Source organism: Heloderma suspectum, chromosome 3 (genome assembly GCF_057233095.1).
Source record: "Heloderma suspectum isolate Gila_16-S chromosome 3, 16-S_ref, whole genome shotgun sequence".
NCBI classification, from domain to species: Eukaryota; Metazoa; Chordata; class Lepidosauria; order Squamata; family Helodermatidae; genus Heloderma; species Heloderma suspectum.
The window spans coordinates 97,669,455-97,690,052 of NC_139460.1; the positions used below are offsets into that span (position 1 = coordinate 97,669,455).

Genomic DNA, 20,598 nt, shown 5'->3' on the forward strand with positions numbered 1-20,598 from the left:
GCTGCATGGCAGATTTGGGTTGGCTGTATTTTGGAACTCAGTTTAGAGTGGAGGCTTGAAATCTATTCCCTACTCCAGACACTGAGGTCCCCAGGGGTAGATCTAGTCCTCACCTCAACAGTGTCTATGAGTGTCTTTTTATTCATCCCCAGTGGTGTCTCTCTATTCATTCCCTCAAAAATGAATGGCTGTCATCCACTCCTGAGGGAAAAAAATAAAGCTTTGCACTTGGGCACAATATTATGGTGAAAGCAAAACCTGCCCATCACTATGATACTGAGTGGCTTGGCATCTGCCAGCAAGGGCTCTATTGGAGTCATGTCTTCAATTCCTCCACGCTGCCATGCAACTCTGTACACAGGGCACACGTTACACGCCCCCCAGGGTTCCCACAGTGTATGGGCCTTCCCTCCACATATACTCTGCTTGTCATAACAATGGACATATGCTAGTCAGCTAGTGTATACTGTGAAAAGTTCTTGTTTTTTTATGATAGGTATGTTATACTAGCCACATCTAAAAGTAATAAACACAAGAGTTGATGGGACTTAGTTGTAGGGGCAAGTTTCCTCCAATTTTGTATCGCAGTTACTTAGCCACTCTCTCAGCACTGAGCTCTGTCTTATCCCATATTTATTGTTTTCATATGGAACATAATCCTAGCATTCATTATGTGTTTGCTTTTTATGTTTTTGTCTTTTCTGTGTGAAAGATCAACATGGATAACTGAGTGACTCCTAGTATATTTTAAATCTCATATTTTTTATAGGGTACCGATATTCAGAAGAGTACAGATGCTGTTTTAAGAGATTTGCACTACACCGATGGAAAATCAGGAGTAGATGTTTCCACTCTGATTGCCTGCATTCCTAATGAAGGAACACTACAGCCTTATCAAAAAATTGTGGTTACTCTTTGCTTCAGTCCAAAGTAAGCATGCAGTGTGAACTTAGCTACAGTGATCAGTGTAATAAAAAATGAAAAAAAAAACTATTAGGAATTGACTTTAAAGATTCAATATACTCCTTTCCCCTTGATACAGGATTCATTGGGCTGGTCCGCACAACATGTGTGCAGCTATTTTGCATAGCCAACCTCCACTTAGGGGTTGTTGTGCAAACCTGGCGAGGGTTGTTTAACCCCTGCATTGCCCATGCTTGCCAGTTCACACAACACGACAACCCCAAAGGGAGGGGGGAGATGTCAGATATGCAAAGTGGCACCCGCTCATCATAGGTTAAATAACCCATGACGAGCCGTGCTGTGTCATCCAAACCAGGTCTTCATAATAGTTGTAAAAAAGTAACTGTAAAATAGCTCCTAAAATTAACCTTTGTAATTAACTTGTTTTGGCTACCTGATCTCATGGTTATAGGCAACAATTCTGTTTTCAAAAGACAATAGGGAGCATTCATCTCCCAGTCATAGTGGGAGGGAAGAAAAAGAAGCACCCTGTTTGGACACGAATCACTGCTTCCTTCAGTTACCTGGCTGAGGCCAGATAACTGAAATAAAGGTATACCTCAGTACTATGGCTGATGCAATAAAGGTGTTGGAGGCTATCCAGTCTCAAGGCTTGTGATAGCAGTGGCTAGCATTAATTGGGGACACATCAACTAGAGGCGCAATCCTATAGCTGCAAGTTAGCAGCTAGATGGCCATAGGATAGGTTGGTTCCTGGAGAACCGACCTCCACCCCCTCCTGCGCTGCCTCGTAGGCAGCGCGGATAGGCCCCACTCTCCGTGCTCGGAAGAGCAGTGTGGAGTGGGGGAAAACGGGGCATTCCTGGGGGCGTGCTGGGGCGGGGAGGTAAAAAATGCTGGTACATCCTATGTATCGTCCAGCCGCTGCTTCGTGCGCTCTGAGGTCCTGCAGCTAGACAGCTGAAATTGTCGTCTAGCTGTGAAAGCAGGGTGGCGGGAGTGGAGAGGAGATCATTCCTCACCACTCCTCCCACCCTGCAGTGGATAGGTGGTTGCCCCCGGGCTCGGAGATGACCATCAATCCAGATAGGATTGCTCCCTAGGGTTATGAAAAGGGGTGGGGCTGCTCTGTATATTTAAGAATACATGTTCAGTTATATTCTTAAATATACAGAGCAGTTGAAAGTTTTGTTTTATGCTGGTGTTTGTTGTTTTTTAGACTGTGCTGTTGCTGTTTTTCAGTGTTCTTACTGTTTTTATTACTGCATCAGTTTTGATTATGTGTTTTATTGTTGTACACAGTTGTACACTGTCTTGGAAGGGTTCCTGCCCTGAAAGGCAGCCAATAATTTTTTTTAATAAATAATAAACTAATAAATATTTGGCTGATATATTGGGAACTTTCTGGAGGGAAAGTAACGTAGTGACAAGTAAGTCAAGAAAGACCTGAAGTATTCATTATCCTGCACAGTGAATGAGGTACTGACCTAGTAGAAACAGCCATATGTGGTCTACAATTATGATGCATTTTCTAATTTTGGATTAGTTGAATTTACAGCCTTTGCTTCTCAAAAATTACGGTGTTTGCTGTTCTAATTGTTCTGTTATACTTGTTAGACCCTAATAGCATACCTAATTATGGTATTTCCCTCCCATACGAATATAAATTTAATTGTGAATTTTACAGGCAGCTGAAAAGGGACAGAGACCTTGAAAACCCCTCACCAAGACAAGATTATGTTCTTTTTCTGAGGTTTGAAGCTGTAGGAAGTAAAAATGACTTCTTGCAAAATGTGACTGGTGATGACATACCCACCAACGGTATGGTACTGGTAAATATGAAATAAATGTAAAGAAATTAGAACTGCACTTTTTCCTCTCCATTATACATACACATACATGCGTTTGTGTGTGTGTACGTGCGTGCGCACACACATACAAAATGGGCAGTATCCAGTCCTTCCCGCGTATTAGCAGGACCCGCCACTAGCATAACAGGAAACTAGCAGTTCCAAGAGGAGCTGAAAACAAGTGGAAATGCTTACTTTTGGATCAGTGGAGCTTGCAGAAGGAAGTTCTGCTGACTGTCCCAATCCAGAAATGAGTGTTTCCACTTGTTTCCACGGTTGCTTTTTGAACTGCTAGCTTTCTGTTGCTCAAGCAGAGGTCCTGCTAGTGCAGTAGATCAAGTGGGAGCACAGTGGCAGTACTGGATTCTCTCTCTCTCTCTCTCTCTCTCTCTCAAATCTGTATTATGAACATCTCTAAGTAACAGGAAAATGTTCACCTCTCACTGCAATTTGAAGGTTCAAATAACACACTTTGAGGTTATTGACATAGTTTAATTTCCCACAAAAACCATGTGTATTTAGGTAATTTTTATGATTATTGCAGTCTGTGGAATTTCTTGAAGGCCCATTTCAACCACAAATACATATACAAAGTAACACTTCATCTGATACTTTATGCTTGTACAAAATACTGCAAAACCCTGTAAAATTACCACTGAGAGAGCCCCTTTGTGCCCCTGTCTTTGAGTATGTATTTCATCACCAAGGGGTTGTCTCTAAGCAAAATATCTCTACTTCATCCGAAGTTGTAGTGGTGGCCTAAGAATGCTTACCATATGCACAAGTCTCTTAGCATACTATTAGTAGGCTAATATGCTTTAATAAAGATCCAAAGCCTTCATTCCTGGGGTTCTGTGTTTCCCTGTGTTCCCTTTTGTACTGTGAAGGAAAATGCTCTATGTGAATGGAGTATAGATGCCCACATCTGTCTGGTGAAATCTCTCATCCTATAAAATAGCTGCTGTAGCTTACTGGAAGCTAGGGAAGGATCTCTTTTCCATTTTAGGCTTTGTGATTTCAAGGTGTGTTCTGGGGTGTAGGGGGATACCTTTTGTTGATGGCGTGACTTGCCTCGGTCATTTACTTTGCAGCCATGGGGTGGTCCCTGTATTCATCACTCTCCTGGGAAGCCCAAATTGTGGTTCTAGATAGGAGCACCTTGGGAGCTAAAGGGTATTGCTATCCAGTGCCACAACTTGGGCTTCCAAGCATTTTTATCTGATTTAGATGTAATGATTACCATTTATGCTAGCACAACTTTGAAACTGGAACACTGGAATGGACTGTATTTTTTGTTGCATTAAAAAATCTAATTGGTGTCTTATGTGCAGGTATGAGGTGTTGTTACCTGCCTCAAAAGGTAGCAGGCTATATACATTTATATATGAATGTACTATGTGTATAAGTAATAATTTATATTGGTCCAGTATTTATTGGAAAAGGAGGGCAAATTGTATGAAGACTGTCTTCTACTATGCATAATTTATCTTGGTTTTTATATGGTCAGTCTTCTCACAGCATATGATAGCACATCCTTTTCTCTCAATTTCTTTCACAGAGAATAATCCCCATCAGGTTGAGCTGGGTTTGACAGGCTCAGGGCTTCCGGTCATGTTGAGATTCATCCCAGGACCAGTTGTTAATTTTAGGGAGTGTTTCATGGGTGAACATACAGATTTAATTTGCTCACTCAAAAATCAATGTGATATTCTTCCAGTATCTTATGTTTTTCATAAGATTGCACATTATAATATTTGTCCTGAAAAGGGAAACATAAAAGCAAAATCTACACAGGTACTGCATATTTTTCTTTCATACTATGTGTGTACTTAAGTTTCAAAGAACTTTAAGTTATGATGCATTGTGTTGTACAATAACATAAATTTAACATGATTTAAAGCAGTATTAGTAAAAATGTTGGCATAAATCAATGTTGTCATTTAAAACCAAAAATCAGAACTTGGTTTTAAAGCAAGACAGACTCATATGTTTTGGTGTATACTTTACATTATGGTTCTCACTGTGCAAAGATCATGTGTGTAATTGATGTCTGCAAGTTGCATATTATGAAAGCAGACTCTTAACATTAACTTCCCTTTCCCCTCCACCCCCTTGTTATTGTGAGACAGTTATCTCCTCTGTCTCAGCTGCATGAAACTTTAGTCATCTTTGCTTCTTCCTTTTCTTTCTCTTCCCACATCAAAGGAGTAAGACCACAGCTCAGTGGTAGAGCACATGCTTTGCATGCAAAAGGGCCCAGGTTCAGTCCTTAGTATCTCTAGTTAGGATTGGGAAAAAGCCCTGTCTGGAACCTGGGGATTTGCTGCCAGACAACTGATAGTCACTACTGAGCTAGATGGACTACTGGTCTGACTCTGCATAAGACAGCTTCCTATGATCCAGATGCAAATTACAGTTACTTCATCTTTTCCAGCATCCCCAGGACGTACCTTTCTCTTGTGTGCTTAGTACTAAAACCTTTTTCTGTTTCCCCCTCTCTAGCTAAACTACTGTAGTTACGTGCTGGCCATCCATTCTTCTGTAGCTGCCCATTACTCTATTCAGAATGCTTCCACTATAACTCCATATTCTCTCCTATGTAATGGACATTAGTCCTCACCTTACGTTGAGTCCCTTGCCAGGCTTTACATCAACTTCAAGCTTCTACTTCCTTCTAAAGCTGTACACTTCTGCCTGTATCTTCCCTTACTTCCTCTTCCCCCTCTAGTTTATATATTTATTAATTAAAAGTATTTCTATACTGCCTTTTAGTGAAAAACTCAAGGCGGTGTTCTGTCCAGCTAATCTACTACCAGTCGCTCTTACCTTGATGGTTTCTTCCTTGCTGTTCCTTATCTCCAAAACATCTCCATTTTTGAGTCTCTTGCCAGAACTCGCCTTTGTAGAAAGCTTTTACTGAACCATCTAAACAACACATGCTACTTGTCCCACTGCCATTTAAATCTTTGCTGTCTCATTTGTCTACTTCTTAGTAATGATTGGCTCTGTTGCCTCAGCCTCCTATCACCTGTTTATACATTTAATATAAATTGTAAGCAACTATGTCTGTTCAATATGAGAGAGCCAGGGTGGTGTAGTGGTGAGAGTGACAGACTGGGAGCTGGGAGATCCTGGTTCTAGTCCCCACTTGGCCATGGAAGCTCACTGGGTGACTTTGGGCCCATCACAGACTCTCAGCCCAGCCTACCTCACAGGGTTGTTGTTGTGAGGGTACAACGGAGAGGAAGAGGATAATGTAAGCTGCCTTGGGTTCCTTGCAAGAGGAAAAAAGTTGGGATATAAATGCAATAAATAAAATGAATATTTTATACAGCACTTAGCAGACTGTGAAGCTGAACAGTAGGATGAGAAAGTATAACTCCACTTTGCCACATCACTCAGTTAGAAACTTTAGAAATTTTCACCTTTTAAAATGTGTGAAATAAAAGTCATTTGAAAGCTAGGGATTTTACAGGCTGAGACTTTAAAGAAACAAGATCAAACATGTAACGCTTAAAGAAAAGCAACAAAACAAAAACTGTAAGAGCCTTCCTTTTCCTTTCCTGAAAAGACTTAATGCGTATCTGTTTTTGTCTTTAGGATGTGGTATTCTCATTTGTTCCTCGTCACATAGGAACCTTTAAAGTGAAGCAGCTGGTAGATATCATTGGTCCAGTGGCAAAGAAAGATCGCTTACCAACTCTGAAGATGAAACCTTTTTATCAAATACAATTAATTTTTTCTGGCCTGTGCAAATCTGTAACCAATAAAGTTGTGCTGAAAACCAACCCTGGTATGTTAAGAAGAAGAGACTAAGATTTTAATGAGTTCGAAATGATATTTCTAATATCATTTCTAATATTTCAGTTCTTTTGAGGGAGAATTCAGATAGACATTAGAAAAGAACTGAAGTGATAGAGCTAGGGCTTGAATTAAATGCTATGACACCTCATTGACATAAGTATACTTACTTCACCACAGTGTGGTTAGGGATAGGTGAACCGTTTGTGCTTACCTTGAAAATGAATTGGAGCCAATTGAACAATCCCGTAGAACATCACAATCTGTGGAGAGTGGGTTTTGATGTTCAATTGGGCCACTTGAAGGCCACCGATTTCCCCTCGCCCGAGTCCAGTTGCCTGCATACCCACCTGCCTGCCCACCAGCCCAGTTCCCCCAGGTGAAAAAACTTACCTTGGGAGCAAGGATGGGCAATAGATGGTGGCTTCAGTGGTGCTGGTGTATCTATTTTCCCCAGCTTTTTTTTCTAAATGGGAGACGCAGCGCTGCCATACTGCTAGTGTTGCTTTCTACGTGAGATCACAGGGGTTGAACTACAATTCCCATGGTCTTCATCCAGTGTCATTTTTCTGCCATGGAACATGTAGTTCTTCATAGTCCCTGTGCATCACACATGCAGGCTCTGCACCTGCGTGGAGCCTCAATTCGGGAAGCTTCTATAGCTGAGGAATTTTGGCGGGAACCCAATAAGAGGGTAAGAGGCATGAGCAGCATACTAACTGCACTGTTAGTGTCTCCTGCTTTGGAAAAATGTGCAGAGGAAAGGCGCAGTGTGCCTGTCTTCCAAGGAGCCACTTTCTTCTGTGCCATCTGGCCCCCCTAGATGGGGACCAGGATGAGCTGATGGGTAGGGTGTGTGAGAGCAGAATTGGGGCTAGCAGCTCACTCATGGTGAGGTATGCTGTCAGCTTCGATTCTGCTCACATAAATTAAGCTGGGGCTTCATCTATGGGAATAATCCCTATTTGTTTTTTTTCTAAGATTAAGTGAGTTTTTCCTGCAAAGGGTGATTTGCCAACTCTATATGTTGGTGTTGTAACAGGGAATTCAAGCCAACAGTCACTGGGCCAGATATATTATTCTGCTGGTTTTACGGACTTAACAATTTGTCCGAATTATCTGTTATGGAATAGAAAACAGCCAGTGCTGGTAGAACATGCAGGAGATCCTTTTTTGAAAATGTAAACCTTTGGCTGCAATTCAAAGGGATGCATGTGCATATTCCATATGTGCACCCGCCTTTTTCTGAGCTATTTTTAAGGCTGTCTCCCTTGAAGCCCCAAACTGCTATTTGAATGCCAGAGATCAAAAAGTAGTTTTGCAATTAGGCATTAGGGCTTTCCAAAGGAGACAAGTGACTGAGACATGCATGCTAATTTTCTATTAGAAAGGCTCTTATGCCTAATTATCGGACCCTTTCTTGAGCTTGGGTGTGTAGAGGCTTTCAAATAGCAGTTTGTGGGTTCTGGTGGGTTCCACAAAAGATAGTAAAAAATCCCAGCCAATGCAAAGCAGATGGAATACTGTACTCAGTTTTGATAAAACATTTAGATTACTATGCAAGTTTCATGTGCTTTAACATGTGTGCAGCTGTGATTAAACTCTTTACTTCCACAGGTTGTTTTTGCTATAAAGGTTAACAGTACTATTATTCATTATATGTGGCTGGAGGAGAATTAACATTCAGCCCTAAATGCTTAGTGTTTTGTGGTGGAAAAACAGATTCTGTAGTGGAATATATTTGAATATAGATGTAGTTTTGGGATACACACTGGGATACACCCAGTTTGCAAGTAACAGCCAATTCTTGGGTTGTTTAACCAAGGAATTGGTGGGGGTGTGCAGGCGCTGGTGAGTGTGTTGCCTCCTGCCTGCTCGCCATTTCCACTTTCAATTAATGACCTTGTTCCTGGGTTGTTTTGTGATGTGTGAAACCAGAAAGTCTGGGTTGTTTAGGAGTTAAATAACCCAGAGTTAACCCTACAACAAACTATGGGTCAATTCTGGGTTATTTGACCTCTAAACAACCCAGAGTTTCTGGGTTGAAACAACCCAGGAATGTGCATTCTTGGCTTGTTCACTGAAATTGGAAGGAAGCAAAAAGATGGGAGCCAGCTCACTCCCATGTACTCACATACAGCCCATAGTTAACAAACCTTGGGTTGTTGGATCGTGTGAACTGGGTCTTTATGTTATGTGGGACTTTGTTTTTGATATTTTTGTCAGGAACCTGAGCAGTGGAGATTCATTAAAATTAGTATCTGAATGACTAGCTGGTTTAGAAAGAAAGTGAAGGCCTGTTTGCTTCAACATGTCTTTGAGTGCATTGATAGCTTTGTTTTATAGTGGCTGTAGTAATTTGATAGTTATGGAAATTGGTATACTTTTATATAGTATTGTTTAATGAAATAAATTTTGTTTCTGTCTTTATGTCTGTCTTTGTGGATTTGGCCCCATTTGGGGGGTAAAAAGTGAGGCAACATATTATGAATAAACTGTGTAACACATTGCAAAATATGTAATATATTACAAACAAAATATAAAGCAGATCTTGTAGCAATAACTGGTATATTTGTTTTTATCTAGAGTTTCTATAATACTTGTTGCCCAGTAATTTGGAGGATTTGTTTTGTTTATTCTTGGTTTTTATTTTGTTTGCTCTCCCATCTGATTTCACCAAGCCTGGATACATTTTATACATAGAGAAAATCTGGAAATTTAGTTTTGAGTTTCTCTCCTTTTTCTGAAAAAAAAAATTACTTCTTGCAGTATGAAGTGTGTGTGTGTGTGTATTTGTTAAAAATCAAGTATTCTATAATTTGGAGGAATAAATGATAGTATTTATTTTCTGTTTGCGACAGCCATGTAATTTATTTTTTATTTAAATCCTAACCAAGGTTTAGCACCAATGATTTCCAATGCAATTGGAGTATTTGTAGCTAACAAGGTCGACCAAGACAGTGATGTAGCCCCAGTAACACTGCTTAAATCAGATCAGACACAAATTCATGCCCACCGGATTAATAGGAATTTGAGCAATGCAATAGTAGCTCTTCCTAATGATCGTCCAGCCAGCATAAGACCTGCTGAATTGCATAAGGATTACAGGTAGTAATACAAGTAGTAATGATTTAGAAAAATAAATTGGGTATAATGTTAAATATTTTATTTGGTACTCTAATGTTTCATCACAGAGAATATTTATATCATAAATCTGCATTAGGATGTAAATTATTTTACTTGTAGAAAGATGTTTTCCTAATATTTTCCTTTTTTCAAATCAGATTGTAGCTATTCTGTGTTATGGTTGTCTCTACAAGGTCAAATGTGGTAACGATCAGTTGAATAATGGAGGTATAAATAAAACATTTATATAGCAAAAGCAGTAAGGTCTTCTGTATTGAGTGCATATTTAAATTGTTGATGTACTAATGAAGCTGCATTTCATTTCACTTATCTAGGACTATTTTCACAAAGGTTGCCAGATACTGTTATGTGGATCCAGAGTTTTCTTACACTGTATACGAAGAAATGGAAAAACAAGCAAATAAAGATTACTATGCAGGCTACATCCGAAGTTTAAGACAGCAACGTTTGCATAAAAAAGCTGCTCGGTAAACTGCGTCCAAATAAACTGCTCAAATGCTATAGTGCTCAGACATTTCTCAGCTAGATGTTCATTGTTTATTTTCCACTTTTAAAAAGACCTACATATCCTAGTATGGCTAATGTGCCTAAACTGTTGAGAGTAATCTTGTGTACCTGAATGGGTCTGAGGACAACGAAGCCTACATGGGTGACATTCAGAAATTCAGATCTTACTGTGTGTGTGTGTGTGTGTGTTCCTTGGTTATCAGCTGTGACCAGAAGTGCTAACTAAATGATTTGACTTGTCTGGTGTCTATTCCTCAGAGAAGGGGAAAGCCCATTCACATAACCCCATCAGCCCAATAAATACTTTAAAACTAAGATTTCAGGTGAGTCAGAACTCTCCATTATGCAGTGAAGGAATTTCCTTCCATTTCTTTGGAAATGGTCAGCATCATGCAGACCTCAGGCTTCCAGATGACTCACAAAACTGCATCCTGATATTTTGAAGGCAGGAAATCCTTTGCCCATCAGTCTAGATATGGGTTTTAAACAGGAAAGCCTGACAGCATTTAAATTCTTGGGTTGGCCAGTTTTCATGAGAAAAAAGTTCCACAGGGGTGGAACAGCCTTAGCCTCGTTATGAGCTCACATTGTAAGCACATGGTGCACAGATGATATAGTTAAGAGGATGATGTTAACTATGTGCATATAGTTAAGAAGATGATGTTACCTTCAATATCACAGTGAACATAAAGGAGAAAGCTATCTTTGGGATATGTATGGCCCAAGTCATTTGAAGAAGAGACTCTTCATTAATATGTTCCATGATAGGCTTTATAATTAGAAATGAAAACTGGGTGACAATAACTATTGTCTATTAGGGTTTAAAAAGACATTTGCTTTGGAAAATATTTTTTTCCTTTTTGCTAATGAATTAAGTTAATCAAAATATCTATTCGAATTGTTAATCCAAATATCTACTCAACATTTTACAGTGACGTTGCGACTTACCTGAATGTAACTTCACCCTCCATATTCCCACCCACTAGGATGTTTGAAATGCTTAATAATCCTGTGGATATTGGGTTAAAGCCAGCATCAGGGCTGAAATCTCCAAGGGACAAGGTTGTACAACTAGAGAAATTGGAGGAAGATGTTGCTTGTGAAAGTGGAAGTAGTCTGTTAACTAGTCAGCAGTTAGCAGAAATGGAGTCTAAATCTGTAGCTAAAGAGGTAAGTTAATATTCTTGAATATGGCCTAACTTGCTTATGGCTGCTCAAAACAGGTTGGGCTTGTAATGTATAGCTTACCCCTCTCTGCTGTGTTATTCTCTCAGATATACCTGCAGCCTTATCCTATGCATGTTTGCTGAAGCCCCACTGAAATTAGTGGGATTTAGTCCCATAAAAGTAGGATTGCAGCCTGAAGATGTTATCACATCAACCTACAGGTTCCTTTTGTCTAAGGACCTCTGCAGATGAAAATTATTTGTATGCTAAATGCTCGTATTTTGTTGTAGGCTCTTAGGTAGCTTGCAGTGTTTCTGTTGCAGGGATACCTTTTTTACCAGCTCTGAATCCACAGAATGTCTCCCTGGGGAAAATTCAGTTCCCACCACCTCCAGGTACCTAATACAGCTGCCATGTCTGGATTAGTTGTATAAAGCTTGCTCAAAGAGACTGTTGGGCAAGGTTATGCATGTTGATCGGTGAAACACCCTGCTTTTCCACTCTCCCCTGGTGGCATTCTGTAAACTTTAAAAGAGCCTTTCCTGGATAAGCACTGCCCAATTTACATGTCATGCGTGTGAGTGCTGCCTTCCCCACAGCTTCCTGTTTGCTCCTCCCTCCCCTGCACAGATGGTAAAAAGGGATTAGGGCATTGTTTTGACCATTTAGATAAATTATAATAAGGCTAATCTATTTCAACTTATCAAAAGATACATTCCCCAGTTCTATAACTACTCTACTTACTTACCTCAGCACTAGTCGCATCTTAAATTAATCCTCCTTGAATACTAATGAAACCCCAAGTACTTCACTTGGGGTCCAAAATTGCCCCACTTTGCTGTATATATTAGGATTTATTTGGTGCTATTTATTTATTTGGGGTTTATAATCTAAGTAACAGTGCTGGGACAGCAGTGAAGCTGGGAGGCAATATTTGTGTGAAAAGGATAAGGGAGAGAAGAATTAAGTGGGAGCAGATGGGTAAATGTATAGTGAGCCAGGTTTTAGCTTAAGGACCAGATGGGTAAATGTATAGTGAGCCAGGTTTGAGCTTAAGGAGAAGATGAAGTTGTCTTTGTGGATTAATTAGGGAAGAGTATTGCAGAAGCAGAAAGAGGCAAGCTTGCTTGTTCAATTCCTCATGAGTAGGTTTGAGTTGAGCAGCCTGCTGGCAGCTTGTTGCTTGCAGGCTATGAGCAGGGCCTGCTTAGCTTGAACCTCAAGTACCTGCCTCCACAACCCTTTCACCTGCCCAGTCACCTTCTTGCAGTGGTAGGAAAGGCAGCTCAGGTTTCTTCACATCTGTTTCTGTCAGGGAGATGGTCCATCTACCCCTGGAGGGACTTTTCTCCAGCAGAAATAGTGTCATTTCCCAGTTGGAGATGCTAAGACTGGTCCTGGCCCCCTCCTTGGCAGGAAGGGATGCTTCTCCAGGGAGCTGAATGCCCGCTCCTGCCTCTGCTGCTTTTCTTATTGCCATAAGTAAGTTGGCAAGGCCTTGGCAAGTAGGGAGGGGAGCGGCAGAGACAGGCACTCTGTGAGCGTCTTAAAACTTTGCAGCCCTAAGTTCAAGTGCCTGCAAAAGTGCAATTCTTCTTGAGTTGAACTTCAGGATACCTATGCATCCCTAAACAGAAGAGCTCTGCAGAATGAAAGGCGAGATGGAAGAAAATAGTTAATGGTGGAGTTACAGAGAGTCCTAAACCTGGGGAATTTGGGCTTTTGGTGCCCACTGCTGGTAACAAGGACAGTGGCGCCAAGATTACATTTTCCTGAAATGTGCCTTCTTCTGCAAACTTCCCTCCCTCTTTACTTGCTCACCCAGGCTCTATGGATGGTGAATAGCTTGTGTACAATGCTTATATATTTGAATGAATATTTGGTAGTAGTATGCAGCTATTCTATTTGACATTTTTATAGATTAGTGACGGGTTTAATCCTGTACCATCTTCTCCACAAGAGATTGAAGATTGTAGTTTAATACTGACAGCGAAGCAGCTTCATCAAATATTAATTGGTAAGGTTCTGACCTGCTGGTAAGGTTTCTCCTACTTAAAACATTTGATTTTGCTTGCAGAAAAAGCATGTATTAGTTTAACAATAAATATAGCTGTAAGGTAAGGCTATACCTTATATTAATGGATAGGGCAATCCAAGTGGGTTGGGGAGTTTTATGGAGGAGGATCTGCCACTTCTAGAGCCCTGCCAGTTGCTCTGGCCAGGGTGGGAGGTGAGAGGGCAGTTTGCATTTCTGCCCTCTGCAGTAGTTTTCAGCCTTTTAAAATCACTGTCCCATTGAAAGCAGTGGGAAGCAAAATGGCTACACAAACCTCAGGTATTAGGACTGAGGGGGCTTTGGATCCAGTAGATCCAAGGCCACCCCCCAACACATCATGAGAACAACCTGAACTGGGCCGTACTGCTGGTGGAAACACTGCCAGAGGTACTCTGTGCCTGCAGGCATTTCCATGGATGTTATCCGGAGTGTATGTGCTGCCCAACTATCAGAGCTATTCTCCACTGATGGAGGAGTTCCTCCACCTCTTCCTAACACTCCTCAGCCCACCTACTGTGGGGCAATTAGGATTGCTCTCCAAGCTGCTGTGAAAACCTGTGATAATTATCTGTGATAATTCTTCATTTCTCACACGGTATAAAAGTGTAATGCTTCTGAATGGCCCAGGTATAAAGTTTGTGAATGTTTGATTCTTAAAATTTAGAAGTATTCCCTTGAAGAATAAATTGCTAAATTTTAAATGTTTGGTTAGTGAAGTATTTTTTATCTACTCATCCAAACTTCTGTTTTTTGTTTTTGTATGAAACATTTAATTTTTAAAAAAATAAATTTGCTGTTGTTGTTGTTCAGTCGTTCAGTCATGTCCGACGCTTCGTGACCCCATGGACCATAGCACGCCAGGTCTTCCTGTCCTGCGCTCTCTCCCGGAGCGTGCTCAAGTTCATATTCATTGCATCAGTGATGCTATCTGGCCATCTCATCCTCTGCCGTCCCCTTCTCCTTTTGCCTTCAGTCTTTCCCAGCATCAGGGTCTTTTCCAGGGAGTTTTCTCTTTGCATTAGGTGGCCAAAATATTGGAGCTTCAGCTTCAGTATCTGTCCTTCCAATGAGCAGTCAGGGTTGATTTCCTTTAGGATTGACTAATTTGACCTCCTTGCAGTCCAGGGGACTCCTAAGAGTCTTCTCCAGCACCACAGTTCGAAAGCGTCAATTCTTCGGCGCTCAGCCTTCCTTATAGTCCAGCTCTCACAGCCATACATTACTACTGGGAAAACCATAGCTTTGATTAGACGGACCTTTGTCAGCAAGGTGATGTCTCTGCTTCTTACTGTGCTATATGCCAGGAAGGGATGGGGCCAGATGCCATGATCTTCGTTTTTTTAATGTTGAGTTTCAAACCAGCTTTTGCACTCTCCTCTTTCACCCTCAACAAGAGGCTCTTTAGATCCTCTTCGCTTTCTGCCATTAGGGTGGTATCGTCTGCATATCGGAGGTTGTTGATAATTCTCCCAGCAATCTTAATTCCGACCTCTGATTCATCCAACCCGGCTTTTCTGATGATGTACTCTGCATATAAGTTAAATAAGTAGGGTGACAATATGCAGCCTTGTCATACTCCTTTCCCAATTTTGAACCACTCGGTTGTTCCATGTCTGGTTCTGACTGTTGCTTCTTGACCCTCGTACAGGTTTCTCAGGAGACAGGTAAGGTGGTCTGGTACTCCCATCACTTTAAGAATTTGCCACAGTTTGTTGTGATCCACACAATCAAAGGCTTTAGCGTAGTCAATGAAGCAGAAATAGACGTTTTTCTGGAATTCTCTTGCTTTCGCCATGATGCAGCGAATGTTGGCGATTTGATCTCTAGTTCCTCTGCCTCTTCGAAACCCCGCTTGTACTTCCGGTAGTTCTCGGTTCGCATACTGCTGAAGCCTAGCTTGTAGGATTTTGAGCATCACCTTGCTGGCATGTGAAATGAGCGCAATTGTGCGGTAGTTTGAACACTCTTTGGCGTTGCCCTTCTTTGGAATTGGAATGTAAACTGACCTTTTCCAGTCTTGTGGCCACTGTTGAGTGTTCCAGATTTGTTGGCATATTGAATGCAGCACTTTAACAGCATCATCTTTTAGGATTTTAAATAGCTCAGCTGGAATACTGTCATCTCCGCTAGCTTTGTTGTTACTAATGCTTCCTAAGGCCCTAGATAAGGCGTGAATTCACACATCATGCTAAGCCATCCTGCGAATAAGCCACGGTGAGTTGGTTGTTCTGAGAACAACCCATGGTATACCCGACAGACACTCAGGCTTGTCATGGCTTGTTATTCCCCTCCTTCTACCACCGTCCTCCAGCTGGCTCCAGCACATATCTCAGGCGCCTCTGTGGCAGAACCCGTCTTGTCTCCTTGTCCTGGCGCCCTCCCTGCTCTCATCACTACCCATTTTTGTTCCGTAGCTTTAAAAATCTTTACATTTTGGTGCCTCAAAAGTGTACAAGGGGGGGGCGGGCAGGATAGTTGATGATGATGATTCAGTCTTTTGCAAATGTGCACTTATGGCTGTCGGATATGTGTAATCTTGCCTGGTCAATTTCCTTGTATGTTTCAGCTGTCAAAGGGAGCAGTCAGGTGGAGCAGGTAATATAAAAGGAAATCGACAAGATGAGGCTGCATATAGACTAATTTGCACATACTTGCGAAGGACCAGGAAAGAAGTAATAGCTGGAGAAAGGCGGGACCCAGTAGCCCCAGAAAAGTCACTAGTGCTATTTCCAATCTGCACATCCAAAGATATTCTAAGGGAGGTCTGGCTGAATTACCCAGCAAGCCAGTGAGCCCTAATAGGTAAAGCCCCAAGAGGTTTTTGGTGCCTATTTGTCTCAGGCCAAATTGTCCAGAGAGGCTGGTCTACGTAAGACCCTTTCATCCACTTCAGAGTGCTCAGTCTGGGACAAGAGGTGGTGAAATTCCCACTTGACCCTACTGAGTTATTGAGGAATCCCAGACTGTAGTGATGGGGGGATGGGGGGAGGGCCACTCAGAAGAGAAATTACATTCTGAAGTCAGATTTCTAGTCTAAAAGGCCATAATACACTGACTGCACATTAGCCAGCCTACATGAGGCCAGGACCACCAGTTTCCCACCTCACCTCTTTCTGTTTCACCTGTCTGCATACAAAGCCCCCTCCCTAAGGTGGGAGAGGGACAAGTAGCAGTATAGTGTCAGGTAGCTTATTGTGATTTACTCTCCCTCCCCTAAGTCAATTGCTACAAATTTTGTGATTCTGCAGTTGAATTTTCCTCTTTTATAACACTACCATATCATTTCCATTGCTTCCAGGTCCCTCCACTATTGACTTTGGAGAGGTTTGTGTTCATTCTACATCTACCAGAAAAATGTATATCATAAATAATCTTCCTAGGCATATCTGGATACAAGTAGAAATCGAGAGTGAAGAACTGCAACAGACCAGTCCTTTGTCTCATGTCATGCCACCATTTACGAAGACTTCTATTCCAGTTGTTTTTGAGAATGACAAATTGGGAAACTTTAAGAAGTAAGACTTCTTATTTGACTCTATCTAGGTATCAGTATATTTACTAGAATAAAGAGAATTCTTTGAGTAAAGCACTCTAGGAGGGAGGGACACTTATGCCTCTTGTTGTGAAGCAGTAGTAATTTACTTGTTTTATTTGTTTATTTAATTTATTAATCACCCATCTGGCTGGTCACCCAGCCACTCTGGGCAATGTACAAAGCATATAATAAAACAGTTTAAAACAATAATATTCTACAATAAAAACATTTTCTAAAATACCCTAACCCACCCCAAATGCCTGCCTGAACAACCACGTTTTTAATAACGGTGGAAGCTCATTAAAGAGGGGGCATGGCAGAGTTCCCTAGGGAGGGAGTTCCACAGAGTGGGGGCCACCACAGAAAAGGCCCTCTCCCTCATCCCCACCAGTCTAGCTGTCCTGGCTGATGGGACAGAGAGAAGGCCATCCGAAGCTGATCTTGTTAAGCGGCCTGTCTGGTGTTGCTGGAGGCGCTCCTTAAGATAGGCTGGGCCGGAACCATATAGGGTTTTAAAGGTCAAAACCAACACCTTGAATTTGGCCTGGAAAACAACTGGTAACCAGTGCAACTCCTTCAGCACTGGAGTGATGTGATCTCACCGGCGGCTGCCTTTAATCAGACGAGCCGCCGTGTTCTGTACCAGCTGCAGCTTCCAAACCGTCTTCAAGGGTAACCCCACATAGAGCACATTACAGTAGTCTAAACGAGAGGAGACCAGGGCATGTACTACTGATGGGAGCAGATGGTCGGGAAGGAAGGGGCGCAGCTGCTATATCAGATGGAGTTGATACAGCACTGTCCGGCTCACAGCTGACATCTGAGCCTCCATGGACAGCTGGGAGTCCAAAATGACCCCCAGGCTGCGGACCTGGTCTTTCAAGAGTAGCCGTACCCCATTCAACACCAGGTCAACATCCCCCAGCCTCCTCTTGTCTCCCACCAAAAGTACCTCGGTCTTGTCAGGGTTCAGCTTCAGCTTATTCCTCCCCGTCTCCAGACATTTGGACAGGGATTCTACAGCCAACCTTGGTGAAGATTTGAACGAGAGGTAGAGCTGCGTGTCATCTGCATATTGATGACACCGCATCCCAAACCTCCTGATGATAGCCCCCAGTGGCTTCACATAGATGTTCAATAGCATCGGGGAGAGGATGGAACCCTGTGGCACCCCACAAGTGAGTGGCCACGGGTCTGAAACCTCCTCTCCCAGTGCTACCTTCTGGTACCTGCCAGAGAGGAAGGACCGGAACCACCGCAATACGGTGTCTCCAATGCCCAACCCCTCCTGGCGGTCCAGGAGGATACCGTGGTCAATGGTATCAAAAGCCACTGAGAGGCTGAGGAGAACAAGGAAGGAGCATTCACTCCTATCCAGAGCACTATCCAGAGATGATGAGCATGCATTTATCAGGCATTATCTTAGAAGAGGCACTCCTACCTATGTGAGAGAAAAGGGGGATATGATCTGCAGTTTACGTATGCCTGTTGGCATTTTTTAAATAATAATCTGCTGCTCCAGTAACTGAGGCACCTTCTTTAGTCAATCGGGTTTTAAATAGATTAATCTATTAGCTTCCAGAACAAAGGAGTACAATATTTTCAAAGCTCAGTATTTTAAGATGTAGCAAGTATTTGGTCATGTCTTAACATGGTATTTTACAGAGTGTTTGAAAATTCATTCATTCATTAATTCATTCATTGCATTTCTATACCGCCCCATAGCTGAAGCTCTCTGGGCAGTTCACAAAAATGAACCATGTAAAATGAAAATTAAAAACCATTAAAACACATTATACAAAGTACAAAAAGAAAGCATTTACATGAAATCATATAAACAAATAACACAGACAACATATCTAAAAACAATTTGTTAAACTTGTTGAAAATGTGTTTGAATTATCATTTTTGAGATTGCATCAGTGATACTGAAATGATGCATGTGATGAGGAAAATCTTTTCTACGTTACAGGTCTTTCATGTACTCAGTAAACCGACATCACACTGGACATGTGTTAGTGGTAGCAAAAATAGTACCTGTTGCCTTGGAATTATCTACAAGAGAATTGACTTTAAATTCTGCCTATAACTTCTTAGCAGAATATGGATTTAGAGCAACAGTCACCCTATGCAATCGTAAAAACTACCCCGCAGAATTCTCCTGGAAGCCTGTAATCACAGATCAAGGAATGGCATTCTCCATATGCCCAGAAAAAGGTAAAGTATACTATGAGACTATTTCAAGCAGTGAGCAAATAATGAAATCTGTGATGAGAGAATGTTTTAAGTAAGTCTAGTATTTTAAAGTGTTGAAGGGAAAATGTCACATCTGCCACAGGTCCACTGTTCCTCAAAAAGAAAATGCACAGAGATGTGAGTAGGTTTGTTGATCAAGATGTTTGATCAATTATATACAGAGTGGCCCAAAAGTAGGTATACAATTGTTTAGTTGTTTAGCTATTTTTTTTACTGATATTGTGAATGATGGCGGCGAACTTGAGTCTGGAACAAAGAAAGTGGATTCTAAAGCAGTACTGGAAGACTGAAAATTCTCTCCCCCTCCCATCAACATTCTAAACAACTGTATACCTACTTTTGGGCCACTCTGTATTGATCAAGTAACTTAGCTACTTTAGTTATCTATGACATTTTTTTATCATGTCCTTCCTCCAAGGAGCTTAGGGTGGCATATATGGTTCTCTCTCTATCCATTTTATTCTGACAACAATCCTGTGAGGTATGTTAAGCTGAGAGATGGTAATGGCTAGGGATGGACGAAAGTCCCTTACCTGTTCTCGAAGCTTGCTTCGCGGTGGGAGGGAGGCGCTTCGGTTCTCCCCCCGAAGTTCAGGCGAGGAGGGGGAGACGCCCCGCCTCGCCCGGCCGAAATTCAGGCCGGGCGGGAGGCACCCCATCCCTCGCCGGCGAAATTCAGGCCGGGTAGGAGCGCCCCGTTTACCCGGCCGCGAAAAAAAAGTAAAAAAAACAAACAAAAAACACACACACCCGTGATAGGCGACGTAATGATTTACATAGCCTATCACGGCTAGATTTCCAAAGTCAGCCGTGATAGGCTATGTAAATCGTCACATAGTCTATCACGGGTGACTTTGAAAAAAAAAAAGCGCGTACGCAAATGGCGGCTCCCATGGGGACCACCATTTGTGTTCCTTATTTTGACACATCTAATCTACGTAAAGATTTACGTAGACTACAGCGAAAATAAGGGCAACGCAAATAGTGTTCCCTTATTTTCGCTGTAGTCTACGTAAATGTTTATGTAGACTAGACGTGCCAAAATAAGGAACGCAAATGGCGGCGCCCATGGGCCGCCACCATTTCGTACGCGCTTTTTTTTTTCCCCCCAAAGTCACCCGTGATAGGCTACGTGACGATTTACGTAGCCTATCACGGCTGACTTTGGAAATCTAGCCGTGATAGGCTATGTAAATCATTACGTAGCCTATCACGGGTGGTTTTTTTTTTTTTAACTTTACTTTACTTTTTTTTTTTGCAATGGCGGCGGTGGCAGCCGGTCGGGAGACCGGCCGCCGCCCCCGACGAAATGCTGCTGAACTGCCACCGGGACCCGCCTCCGAGAGGGACATTCA

At 41.9% G+C, this 20,598-nt stretch overlaps 1 protein-coding gene across 1 annotated transcript in view; it reads left to right on the top strand.

Moving 5' to 3' along the window:
* CFAP47 (cilia and flagella associated protein 47) overlaps positions 1 to 20,598 on the top strand; it is a 410,934-nt gene that overhangs the window by 9,349 nt on the left and 380,987 nt on the right. Inside the window, exons 6-15 of the mRNA XM_084843965.1 lie at positions 770 to 930; positions 2,612 to 2,745; positions 4,333 to 4,568; positions 6,375 to 6,567; positions 9,473 to 9,683; positions 10,037 to 10,189; positions 11,216 to 11,399; positions 13,317 to 13,413; positions 16,751 to 16,967; positions 18,960 to 19,204. Of these exons, the coding sequence (XP_084700091.1) occupies positions 770 to 930; positions 2,612 to 2,745; positions 4,333 to 4,568; positions 6,375 to 6,567; positions 9,473 to 9,683; positions 10,037 to 10,189; positions 11,216 to 11,399; positions 13,317 to 13,413; positions 16,751 to 16,967; positions 18,960 to 19,204 (1,831 nt within the window). The remainder of the gene's footprint in view (positions 1 to 769; positions 931 to 2,611; positions 2,746 to 4,332; positions 4,569 to 6,374; positions 6,568 to 9,472; positions 9,684 to 10,036; positions 10,190 to 11,215; positions 11,400 to 13,316; positions 13,414 to 16,750; positions 16,968 to 18,959; positions 19,205 to 20,598) is intronic.